A 13,290-nucleotide genomic window follows, 5' to 3' on the forward strand; every position below is an offset into this window, starting at 1 on the left:
ATACCACACTTACCCACAACAAAACACCGAAGTACCTGTGCGTAACACTAGACAGAACGCTATCATTTAAAGAGCATATAACAAAAACTGCCCAAAAGTTGAGTACAAGAAATAACATTATACAGAAGCTCTGCGGTACCACCTGGGGAGCATCGATTTTTACTCTAAGCTCTACTGCCTTAGCCCTTGTTTTCTCGACCGCTGAATATTGTGCTCCAGTCTGGCTACACAGTCCACACGTAAAAAAGGTCGACAATCAGCTGCACAGCACTATGAGGATGATAGCTGGTACAATTAAATCAACTCCCACCCAATGGCTTCCAGCATTAAGTTACATCCCACCTCCACATTTACGACGAGTCGACGCACTTACACGTGAATACAAAAAGATCATAAACAATATAAACCTGCCGATCCACCAAGATACCGAGGATGCACGAAATACCCGTCTCTGTTGTAGAAAACCACCAATGAAAACGGCAAGAATGATACATGAGGAGTTCAACATCACGAATGCATGGTCCCAAGAATGAAACAAATGGCAAAATAACATGCCCTGCATTACCCACAAGCCACCTGGTTTTGATCTTCCACGCAAAACATGGTCCACTCTAAATAGGATCCGAACCAGACACGGCAGATGTGCATACATGCTACATAAATGGGGAAAGAACCCGTCTCCTCAATGTGACTGTGGGGAGAACCAAACCATCGACCACATTATTCAGGAGTGTCCCTCAAGATCCTACAATGGTAGCCCTGAAGACTTCCTGTTTCCAACTTCAGAGTCAATTGATTATATAAATACACTTGATGTTTGTTTGTAACTATTTAAAGTTTGTCAAATACCTATATTACTAGTGTTTGTGTATTTGTTCTAAATGTATTGTAATTGCCATACGATAAATAAATAAATAAAATAACATTGACGTTCGGACAATTTGTTTGATGTTTTAATTGATTGGAATGTTTGGAGAGTAAATTTATGGTTGATTTTTACTTTAATATTTTTTAATATAATTAGTTATTTTAACAAAAACAATTATCTTTAAGTTGCGTTTTATCAAACAAAGCCAATACGAATATAAATAAACAAAAGTGAACATCTGTCTTTACTACCATAATTATTAATCTACCCAAAAGTAGACTAATTTGCGCATATGCGCATGCATTTTTTTTTTCGTATTATTCGGGCATGTGTTTGCTCGAACGGATTAACAATAAAAAATGAATTAATTAAAAACTTACAAACAAATAATGGGAAATATGGGTATGTTGTACTAAAAAGCGATTTGTAGTTGAAAATTATTTTTAATGAAAAGTCCGTGGACTGTCCTATCAGTAGAAATTATAAAAATGGCCAGCGAAAATTATCAGTAAAAATTATAAAAATGATCAGTAGACTTCGGCAAATATGCAAATAAAAATGTAGAAAATATGCGCATAAATATGCACGTGTTTACCCGAAAATATGCAAATATTTTACAAAATATGCATACAAATAAATAAAAAAATCGTAAAATAGTAACAATTTTATTTAAAAAAAAAAGTGTATATAACTAAATATTTCCTACTATTCATTAAGATTTACATTTATTTTAAGTAACTACATCATTTTTAAGTATGAATAAACTTATTTAGAATTATGGTAACAATAAATGACCAAGTGGTGTTCAAAATTTTCTAACAAAAACTTGTAGCTTCTGTCTGAGTACATATATTTATATATGGAAAAACTTCGTTCAACATCAACTGATGTAACGGGAGCATTTTTCAAACTAACCAAAACATTTGGTTCTAAATTAATTGTTTCCGAAATATTTCCAGCTAGAACACTGACTACTTCAGAAAGAATATGGTAACCTTTATTTTTTTCCATAGTAGCTTCAAATTTTTTTAAAATATCTTTTCCAATATTACCTCTAACGTTCCGACAACATGACACAAATTCTTTTATTAATGCTGTACTTTCGAACAATGACAGTTTTGGTGATTCTAACTGAGTAATTGTTTTTTGAACAAAACTAAAATTTGATTTTATAAATGAAAGTTCTTGTTGAAGCAAGTTACTCTGAAAAGTTTGTTTAGAATCCAAAAGAGATTGGGAACTTTCATCTGTTAACGTATCAATTATGTTCTTTATTTTAACAAAATGATCTGCATAAAAATTAGCTGCTTCTAACCATGTTCCCCATCGCGTTAAAATAGGTTGTGGTGGAAGAGGAATGTTAGGTAGCATTTCTTTATAAAGTTGAATTCTTATAGGAGATTTAAGAAATACTTTTTTGACACTGGATATCATGGTATTTACAAGAGGAAACTTTTCTCGTATTTCCTCTGCAACTCTGTTTAATCCATGCGCTACACAAGTAACATGTATTAAATCTGGGAAAAATATTTTTAAATTTTGTCCTGCTTTCACCATATAAGGAGCAGCATCCGATAAAATAAGCAGTAATTTATTAGAAGGAATAGTTGTCGGAAGAAAAAAAGTTGCTAATGTTTCTTGTATAAAACGCGAAATTGTTCAAGCATTTGTTTTCTCAAGTTGCTGGCATGAAATAAGATGAGATTTTGGTAAGGTATCTTCTTTAAGAACACCAATCAATAAATGAGTAATATACTTTCCTGAGGAATCAGTGGTTTTGTCTACAGATATGTAAAAATAGTTATCTGCAATTTCTTCCTTATTATTAATTAACACCGACGAGTATAGCCCGTTCACATTATTTCTTCTTAGAGACCGATCACTTGGAACATTAAGTTTGCAATATTTTTTTAGAAACGAACTAAAATTTACATTTGCTAATTTTGAAAGCTAATGCGCGACACAAGTCTTCATTAAAAGTTTCTTGCTCATCTAATTTTTTTAAAGTAGATTGGAAACATTTAGCCATTGAAGTTTGATGTTTTCCTCCTATTTTTCCTTTTTTTGCAATGTGTGAAGCAGTTCTCACATGTTGGTCTATCTGAAATTTCTTCTCACATGCTATCTATAAATAAAAATAAAAACCTTTATTTTAACCCAACCTTTAAAATATAAAAATATACAAGGTGTTTTTGGTTAATCAAATAACTGGTTTGGAAAAAAAAAACACTCGCTAAGTGTTTTAAATGCAGTATTAATCCACAAATTAGTTTTTGTTACTAACCATTAGTACATCATATACCTTATTTTAAAATTCAACAAAAGTTTTTTTTTTGTTAATTCAATTACAATAAAAATAATTGTGTTTTAGAATAGCTGACTTCATAAAAATAGTAAAGGTGAAAAATTTTTCTAAATACACACCATTGTATTGTACCATGGACAATTTTTTCTCACTAAAGGAAGCTATTTTTCATTTAAAAACAACCTACGAGTACTAAATTTCAAGTAAATACGTTTATTGGTTTTAAAGTTATTATTGTTATTAACTAAAAGAATTAAATTTTTTTTAATTTTAACACCCTGTATCTCGAAAAGTAAATAAGTTTGACCCCTCATTAACTATATCGTTTTGTTCAATTTTTCGAGAAGTATCTACAGTCAAACGTTGTAAGTGTCATTTGGAAACACCCTGTATGTATGAAATATTAGATATTTAATAGAAAATATTAGATACTTACAATTTTGCCACAGACTGAACAGTAGATTTTTCCCATATCCATAGACAGCTCTTTATAAGGTTTAATCCAAGTTGAAGCACTGGTTGTTTTAGGCATTATAAAATCACAATCTTCCTTTTTGTTACGCACAACGAGTGTTTACGCTTTGAATATCAAAACAAAAATGATTTACAAATCTGAGCATCAAATTAGAAATGTTTAGGTACCTAATTCAATAAACTGGGAGATTTTGGAAAATCCCTAAATTAGGAACAAAACTATTAGCCGTTTACCTGCTGTTAAGATACAATAAATTGTAGATAGATTTGGGGATTAGATCATAAAATGCAAATGAGCGAACCCTTAGCGATTATCCAATAACTGAATGCCTCAGTGACCGAGACTTTCTAAGAATGTTGAGGGCTACTTAAATTGATCTTCTTTTAAATTGTAAATGTTTTGTACCTGTAGAGATTACGTACTTAGATCATTTCTTGATTAAAATGACTACAAAATTTTATACAAGAATTGAAATAAATTGGTATGTTTAAAAATTTTCAAATACAGTATAAAAATCTGAACTTTTATGCACTTTATGCAAACTTGTATACAAATATGCCAAAATATGAAATATTTGCATAAAATATGCACAATATGCAAAATATGCAATATGCATATTTGCCGAAGTCTAATGATCAGTAAAGATAAACTATATTAAATTTATATAGGTCAATTGTTTGGTCTATTATCTGGTGACTAACTAAAATGGAAATTTAAAATTAAAACTAAAAATTATAATTTATTGTTATCAGGTATTACATTACGAATCACATGTTTAAAATATATATAAAATATTATTTGTATCAGATTCTAGGAAAACTAAGCAAATATTACCATTATCATCCAGCCTTCTGCGTCCAAAATTGGATATAAGCCTCCCCTAATTTCTTCTAGGTCTGTCGGTCTTGAGCTTCCTGTACCCAATTCCCAGCGATTCTTTTGACGTCGTCTGTCCACCGTCTTGTAGGTAGTCTATATCCGTCAGCTCATGGTCACCACATTCAAATTTTTTTAGTCCAAATCCCGTCATTCATTATGGCCACGTGGCCCGACCAGTTCAACTTCAGCCATGCTATACGCTGCGCCTGTCCTTCTTTGTTTTATTCGTTTCTAACTCTCTTTTAGCCCAAGTAAAGTATGTTTCAACTGTAGTGGCGGAAATTTCTAGGAACAGTAAAGCCTCACCAAACAAAGCAGTGGCGTTCAAATAAATACTTATGATTTAAATCAAATTGTTAAAGATAGGTAAACACAATTTATTAAACAATGATATTAAATTATATTTATGGCAATATTGTAGTACATTTTAATACATATTATTATAATATATCACATACATATATTGTCTGTATGTGAAACGATAGATACTTTTCGTTAAGTGATAAATGATTCAACTTTAATTTTTTAACTGGTGTATAATCACAAGTTAATTCCATATTCTATAAACTCACTATTCACTCTTGCAAAAAACAACTGTGTCAGATCTCTTCACTCGCTTATAATCGACAAAACAAAAATTTTTTTGATATTAATGAATGACTATTTAATGGCCATTAACCATTTTATTAATCATTGGTTTTCCATACCAAATCGAAATTTATACTATTTAAGATAGCGTTCACATTTATCAGAAACCATCTTTCGCTAATCGATCTATATTCTATCTAAACTATCAAAAGACCATTAACTAAATACCTATGTATTTTAAGAGTTTCTTTATTTCTTGTTATTTAATGGGCCATTATCATAACGACAAAAATAACCATAAATAACATTACTAAAATAAACAGATTTATATAAATATATTATACTTTGAAAACGGTTTAAATCTCTAACAAACCGAAACAAATAATGTAATGCCCTTAAAGTATGTCTCTGACCAGCTGAATAATCCCTAGCCTACACAGTTCTAACAATAGCAGGTATAATTTTACGATAGTCCATGTGACATGGAAAAATTTTTATCTAAATAGTCAAACCCAACGTAAAATAAGCTAAAATATTGACGTTATACGAAAAGCACACGTACTACAATATGCTAAACAATTTATTTTTTGAAGTTATACTTCTATACGCACGGTCGGCGTTGGAAATTTACACGGGAGTGAATCTGTGAAACTATTACATAAGTAAGATAATGAGTAAGAGAGAGACATATGATATATTTTCTCTCTCTTCCTCTCTCGAGAATAAAAATGTTCCTTTTGTTTATATATTTAATATTATAAATATATTATATTATATATAATATTATATACCTATATAGTATAATATATATTAATATTATTATTTATGTGATATGTTTTGTATTATTAATTAAATGTTCATAATTATTTTAGGCTTTTGTATTTCAAAATAATCACTGTATGACAGACAACTGTCAATTTTGAAATCCGTTAGTATTATGTCTAATTGGCGAATCTTTTACTTGTTTGGTTCATACGCTAGTGTACGTGAGTCCGAATCCCAATATGAATTTCCTTTTTTATTTTTGAAATATTTGAAAACCTCATGTTAATGTTATTAAATATATGTAATATACCCAAAAATGCTAAATTTTAAAATAAAATGAAAATTTTAAATTTTAAAATAAAATGAAAATTTACAACATAATCCGAGTTGTTGGTTTTTTATTTTTAACTTCGTAAAGCAAGTTATGTATATTGGCAGTTTTAAATACTTATGAATATTGCATTTTAATTTGTATTGTATTATTATATTGAATTATGTTGCAGTGTATTGTATTGTAATTTTTATATTAATAACAAAATAAACAATGAATTTTACTGCAGAGTATGTGTAAAAAAATTTTTTTGGATTCAACTCCTTTTATACATATATGAAAATAAAAATATATATTTTCATTAAAATATTGATACAATCCTTCATTTACTATACTCCTATTACAGGTCAAATGTTTATATACAGCAAACGATGCAACATATACCAATATAACTAATTATTTTTCTCTTTCTGCTCTCTCTTACCTATAGCATTAAATATGTAATGATTGTGCAGATTGACTCCCATATAAATTTGTAACGGCGAACGCGTGTATAGAAGTACAACTTCTACCGACAGTCCCACTGGACTGCCACACACGTTTTTTTTCTGAGAATTTACTCCAGCTTACTCTTCAAATATACTATAGTGTAAAGATGCAAACAAAAGGGCCGGAATCTGTAACAAAGCAAGGTCGTTGCTATTCTTGTAGGGGTAGTGACAATAAATATATTCAAAGAGGTGTGACTTGTAAATGATCTGTTTGTAATAATCATTCAAAACGCAAAGAAGTCCATATTGCCAAAATTAAATGCAACTACGTCTAAAAAGACGAGGATGGAAAGCCATATTAAAAAATTTGAACAAATACAACAATTTAGGATTATAATCTTCATGTTTCTTTATTTTTTTTTGTTAAAATAAAGATACTCTTTAATACTACTGACTATTTAAACCACCCTTATAAATAAAATGAGAATGGGTCACGCTTAAACCATCATCGTAATCTAAGAAAGTAAAATAATATCCGTACTCCAAAGGTTAATTATTATTTAAATTTTAAATGTAAAGAAAATATAACAAAAACCTTTGCGCTAGTCTACAGCACTGCCTATTTTACCACTTGTTTGATTTAGTTTTCTTTTTGACTTTTTTGTGCAGCGTATTGTCCTTTAATATTTATATGTATAATATATCTTTTATTGACGAAAATAATACGTTTTAAAGTGATTCTAATTTTCTGTTTTGTTTCAGATCTATACTGACCGTTATTGGTCTAATTGTTATTCTTGCAACCCTATATGATATGTATTGGCAGAACTACAAGCAAAGTAAGGATATTTTATTATTTTAATTGTATCACTGTAACTATTAATTTTGTTGAATATTGTAAGTAAGCATTGAATAAATAGCAAATAGTTTATGCATATCTTATATTTTTTTTATAGGAAACTGCTTCAACCACAAGCATTATTAGTAGAATTAGGCAATTGCATAGTAATATAATGCATAAAAAATGCAAAAATGTCAAATTTTGCATATTTTTCATAAAAGTGAGCATAAAGTGCATATAATTTGAAAATTTGGTGTCAACTATATATTTTTATAGTCAAATTATCAATTAACTCTAAATTTACTCCGTTTAGTGTTATTTTGGGTACTTATGCGCTGTTGTATCTCCTGGTGAATTTAGTTGTTTTGGATTCATTAAAAGTGAACCTGAAGCCAGTTTTCTCGCACCATGTAGTAAGGGACTCGACAGAATTTAAAATTAATTTTTTAAAAGTAATTTTTTTCAATAATTTGCAAAGGGTATATATTAGGGAGATTAGCCTAAACGAGTTTGGAGTGTTGTGAAGGGAGCGGCCTTTTTTAGAAGATTTAATGGATTCCCTCCATTTGGAAGGAAATTCTTGTCGGGATCGGATTAAGTTGTATAACTGAAGGTTGTACATAATTTCTTCATGATGATATTTGAGGAATATTGAGGGATGTAAAGGAGACTTATTTTGGTTTAGCGTTTTGAATTGAAAGTGATGTGCAAATATCGTGGCGATACTTTGACTTTGAATCACTATTTTGTTGTCATAAATTAAGACGGGGTTTTTGTAGGCGGAGCACTGAGCTTTCATGTTTAATTTTGTTTCAAACTTGGCTTGGAGGTGTGTTGGAAGATATAGAATTGTTATAAACGTTCCATAAAATCTTTTTGCTTTCGTTTATGATACGTTTTGATTTATATTTCGCTAATTTAAACTCGATAAGATTTTCATTAATTCTTGTTCGTCTATATTTATTCAGAGCTTTCTTACATACACTAACTGCTACAGCACAGGAGTCATTCCACCAAGGAACTAATTTTCGTGTAGGTTTAATGGAATATTTTCCTGTATATTTTTGAGCTGAAAGTATTTTAAAACCAAAAAAATTAATGGAAAAATCCCAGTAGTTGGCTGTATACTATCGTTTAAAAAAACATACAGAAGTTAAAACACTTCACCATTGTATTTAGGTATATAAAAAAATAGAGTTAAAACTTTTACAAGTGTCGTCAAAATTTATATAGTAACATAACGTTTTCGATCTACTCAGATCATCTTCAGTGCCTTATGTACTTGAGGCTTACAATGAATTTCTGGCTATGACATCCATATATGGGTTTACATCTTTCCAAAATTAAATTATATGGTGACTCTAGGTCGATGACACTGGATAAAATTTAATACTTGAGGAGCTACATGTCTCCCTGCTCGGTTTTTAACACGTGGTTATTGTCAGTTAAAACGAAACAAACCAACTTGCTGAGGTGACAGGAATATAATTTAAGAATATAGCTAAACATGATGAGGTATGGGTGTGTTCCGCGACTAATGTAATTTTTAAAAATTATAAAATTTTATTTTGTTGTAATGATACCTAATATCTTATTAATGAACCTTTAGTTAAAATTAAATATGTATAAATGATAAAATTTTTTGCCTTAAATCTGCAAATCTCTATTATTAAAAAACAACAAGTGAGTTATTAAATTAGTCGAATTACTGTTTGAGGTTGAATCTATGACATCATAAGTGGTATGAAAATTAATTGATGTAGAAAATGAAAGAAATTGATGTGGTTATATAAACAATAAGTATATATAAAAAGATTAAGTAGAAATCCAATGAAATTGAAGTTAAAAATTTTTTATTTTCTAATTTGGGTACAACCCAAACCACCCACCTTGGTTGGCAACCACATTTACCTAAATTTAAAAATAATAAAAAAATTTTAACTTCAATTTCATTGAATGTCAATTAAATCTTTTTGTATATACTTATTTTTTATATAATTTCTTACATTATTATGTGGATAGTACCACATCATTTTCTTTCATTTTCTACATCAATCAATTTTCATACCACTTATGATGTCATAGATTTAACCTCAAACATTAATTCCACTATGAAATCGTAGGCTTCCACGGCCAGAGTCAGAATTATAGTTTATTCGTCTTCCGGGTTTGGACCGTGTCATTTGTGAGTGACCCAAAAGTGGGTTCATCTCGACGTTTCGCTACAATTGTATGTAGCTTCTTCAGGAGAACAAAAAAGAAAGAAAAAGAAACAAAAGACAGGAAGATGGGTAGTTAGCAACGGTAACTCAGTTACTCAACGCAACCAGAGGCGAATACTAACTACCAAGATGGGCATTTGGTCACAGTAACTCAACTACTCAACGCAGCCAGCGGTGAAAACCAAATGCCAGGACAGGGATTCACGTCCAACAGCTCAGAACACTAACGCGTTGAGGGGCAGGGAGTGAATCCGACGATTACTCCGCTACCGCTCTATTTATAGTCGCGGTGACCTGTCGTGTCGGGACGTATCGGCACACTCCGTGGCGCGAACGTCAAGAAGCGCGTGCTGGCCAATCATGTGGCTGCATCGTGGTAGCGGGACCGGACGGCGGCTCTAGACTGGGATTCCAGATGGGAGACAAGTAGTATCCTTCCTCTCGATTGATATTATGTGGATTTTTTCGGATCTCTAGAGATTCGCGGATTTTCCTGGAATAAAAGAAGGGGCTCTTAGAAATAATATGAGTTTTTTCGAACAATATGGAATGACCGGTTTCTTGGCAGTGTTCTGCAACTGCAGAATGGGAGAAAAGACCTGATCGAATGCATCTTTGATGCTCTTGAATCCGAGTTTTGACGGAACGACCAGTTTCGCCAATATACACTTGTCCACATGAACAAGGAATAGAATAGACACCACAGGAAGATAGGGGCGGTAATGGGTCTTTAGGAGAGGGTAGATATTGTGAGATTTTCTTGGGTGGTCGAAAAGTAGTCCTGATACCTTCCTTGCGAAGAATTTTGCCAATCCTATCAGTGACACTTCGAATATACGGAAGAAAAGCCACAGGAGTATTACCCGAAGATTCTGAATTTGTCGTCCTAGGGTGTAAAGGGGGATGTAGATGTCGGTGTGTAATATTTTGAATTGTGGACTTGGAGTAACCGTTGGCGACAAGGGTTTTTTGCAGATGGCCAAGTTCTTCTCTAAGGTTGTCAGGTTCAGAAATCGAAATGGCCCGATGGATGAGAGAGTTGATCACAGAATTCTTTTGGGCAGGATGGTGGTGTGATGAAGCATGTAGGTAACGATTCGTGTGTACATCTGCAAAAAACCCTTGTCGCCAACGGTTACTCCAAGTCCACAATTCAAAATATTACACACCGACATCTACATCCCCCTTTACACCCTAGGACGACAAATTCAGAATCTTCGGGTAATACTCCTGTGGCTTTTCTTCCGTATATTCGAAGTGTCACTGATAGGATTGGCAAAATTCTTCGCAAGGAAGGTATCAGGACTACTTTTCGACCACCCAAGAAAATCTCACAATATCTACCCTCTCCTAAAGACCCATTACCGCCCCTATCTTCCTGTGGTGTCTATTCTATTCCTTGTTCATGTGGACAAGTGTATATTGGCGAAACTGGTCGTTCCGTCAAAACTCGGATTCAAGAGCATCAAAGATGCATTCGATCAGGTCTTTTCTCCCATTCTGCAGTTGCAGAACACTGCCAAGAAACCGGTCATTCCATATTGTTCGAAAAAACTCATATTATTTCTAAGAGCCCCTTCTTTTATTCCAGGAAAATCCGCGAATCTCTAGAGATCCGAAAAAATCCACATAATATCAATCGAGAGGAAGGATACTACTTGTCTCCCATCTGGAATCCCAGTCTAGAGCCGCCGTCCGGTCCCGCTACCACGATGCAGCCACATGATTGGCCAGCGCGCGCTTCTTGACGTTCGCGCCACGGAGTGTGCCGATACGTCCCGACACGACAGGTCACCGCGACTATAAATAGAGCGGTAGCGGAGTAATCGTCGGATTCACTCCCTGCCTCTCAACGCGTTAGTGTTCTGAGCTGTTGGACGTGAATCCCTGTCCTGGCATTTGGTTTTCACCGCTGGCTGCGTTGAGTAGTTGAGTTACTGTGACCAAATGCCCATCTTGGTAGTTAGTATTCGCCTCTGGTTGCGTTGAGTAACTGAGTTACCGTTGCTAACTACCCATCTTCCTGTCTTTTGTTTCTTTTTTGTTCTCCTGAAGAAGCTACATACAATTGTAGCGAAACGTCGAGATGAACCCACTTTTGGGTCACTCACAAATGACACGGTCCAAACCCGGAAGACGAATAAACTATAATTAATTCCACTAATTTGATAACTCATTTGTTGTTTTTTGCAGATTTGCAGATTTGCAGATTTGCAGATTTAAGGCATAAAATTTTATCATTTAAACAAATTTAATTTTAACTAAAGGTTCATTAATTACCTCATCATGTTTAGCTGTCTTCTTAAATTATATTTCTGTCACCCCAGCCAGTTGGTCAGTGTCGTTTTAACTGACATGAACCACGTGTTAAAAACCGAGCAGGGAGGCATGTAGCTCCTCAAGTATTAAATTTTATCCAATGTCGTCGACCTAGAGTCACCACATAATTTAATTTTGGAAAGATGTAAACCCATATATGGATGTCATAGCCACAAATTCATTGTAAGCTTCAACTACATAAGGCACTGAAGATGATCTGATTAGATTGAAAACGTTATGCTACTGTATAAATTTTGACGACACTTGTAAAAGTTTTAACTATGAAAACTGTTAAACTTATTTAATAAATTTTGTGTGTATCTTAGATAAATAACTATTTTTTTTTAAATTTTACTCCACTTTTTATTAGAAAACTTTGGAGTGAATAGTGACCTCATTGGTACTACATGTTACGAAAAAATTTGGTATTATAAAGGTTAAACGTTAATTCACTAAGCCAGCGTTTCTCAACCTTTTACCAGTTGCGACCCAATTTTATTTAATTATTTTCACCGCGCCCCCCTCATACAATAAAAATATATGAATCCAGGGGGGGGGGTGTTACATGAACTTTTTTCGGTGGTACCGAAATTTTTTTAAGGAACTTTTCACACACTTGAGTGCCATAAAGACAATCAAACCTTATATTTATTTGTCAAATTTTTTAGCCAGTCTCTCTGGATCCGCCCTTGCACTAAACTTACAGTAAAACCTTAATTACGAAATTACCGAGAATAAGTAAATTTAGTGATATGTGGCAACACCAATCCAGAACCGATCGTCTCTCTTTACGAGAAGTTCCGAGTTCCGAGTTCTCCTCTCTCCTCCTCAGAGCCAGACCTTAGTCGAGTCAGTATAGTCAGTCCAGTCAGTCCTTCTGCACCTGTTAAATTTATTGTGAATGTTTATGTTGTAGTTTGCGTGTATTAATTGCAGTTCACGGTATTAAAATATTCCAAGCAGTAGGTAAATATACTTAAATTTATACAAAAATAAAATCAAGAAAATATTCTCAAGATTACTTAAATTTTGGGTTTACGTTTACTGAAGTAAATAAAGAAGAACAGGCTCTATGTATCATTTGCTCAAAAATTTTAGCAGCCGACAGCATGAAACCAAATAAACTTAAAAGACATTTGGAAACGCTTCATAGTGAGTGCATTAATCAACCCCGAGAATTCTTCGAGTTAAAATTAAAATGACATGAAAAACAAAAATCATTTTAAAAAAAAACTTTGATTGTGAATGAAAAAGCTTTACTTGTCT

General features: G+C 32.6%; 1 protein-coding gene across 1 annotated transcript in view; it reads left to right on the forward strand.

Annotated features, from left to right (window-relative positions):
* LOC140440852 (nose resistant to fluoxetine protein 6-like) overlaps positions 1-13,290 on the forward strand; it is a 67,189-nt gene that overhangs the window by 20,857 nt on the left and 33,042 nt on the right. Inside the window, exon 4 of the mRNA XM_072531213.1 lies at positions 7,405-7,481. Coding sequence (XP_072387314.1) covers positions 7,405-7,481 — 77 coding nt within the window. The remainder of the gene's footprint in view (positions 1-7,404; positions 7,482-13,290) is intronic.

This window comes from Diabrotica undecimpunctata, chromosome 5 (assembly GCF_040954645.1).
Source record: "Diabrotica undecimpunctata isolate CICGRU chromosome 5, icDiaUnde3, whole genome shotgun sequence".
NCBI lineage: Eukaryota > Metazoa > Arthropoda > Insecta > Coleoptera > Chrysomelidae > Diabrotica > Diabrotica undecimpunctata.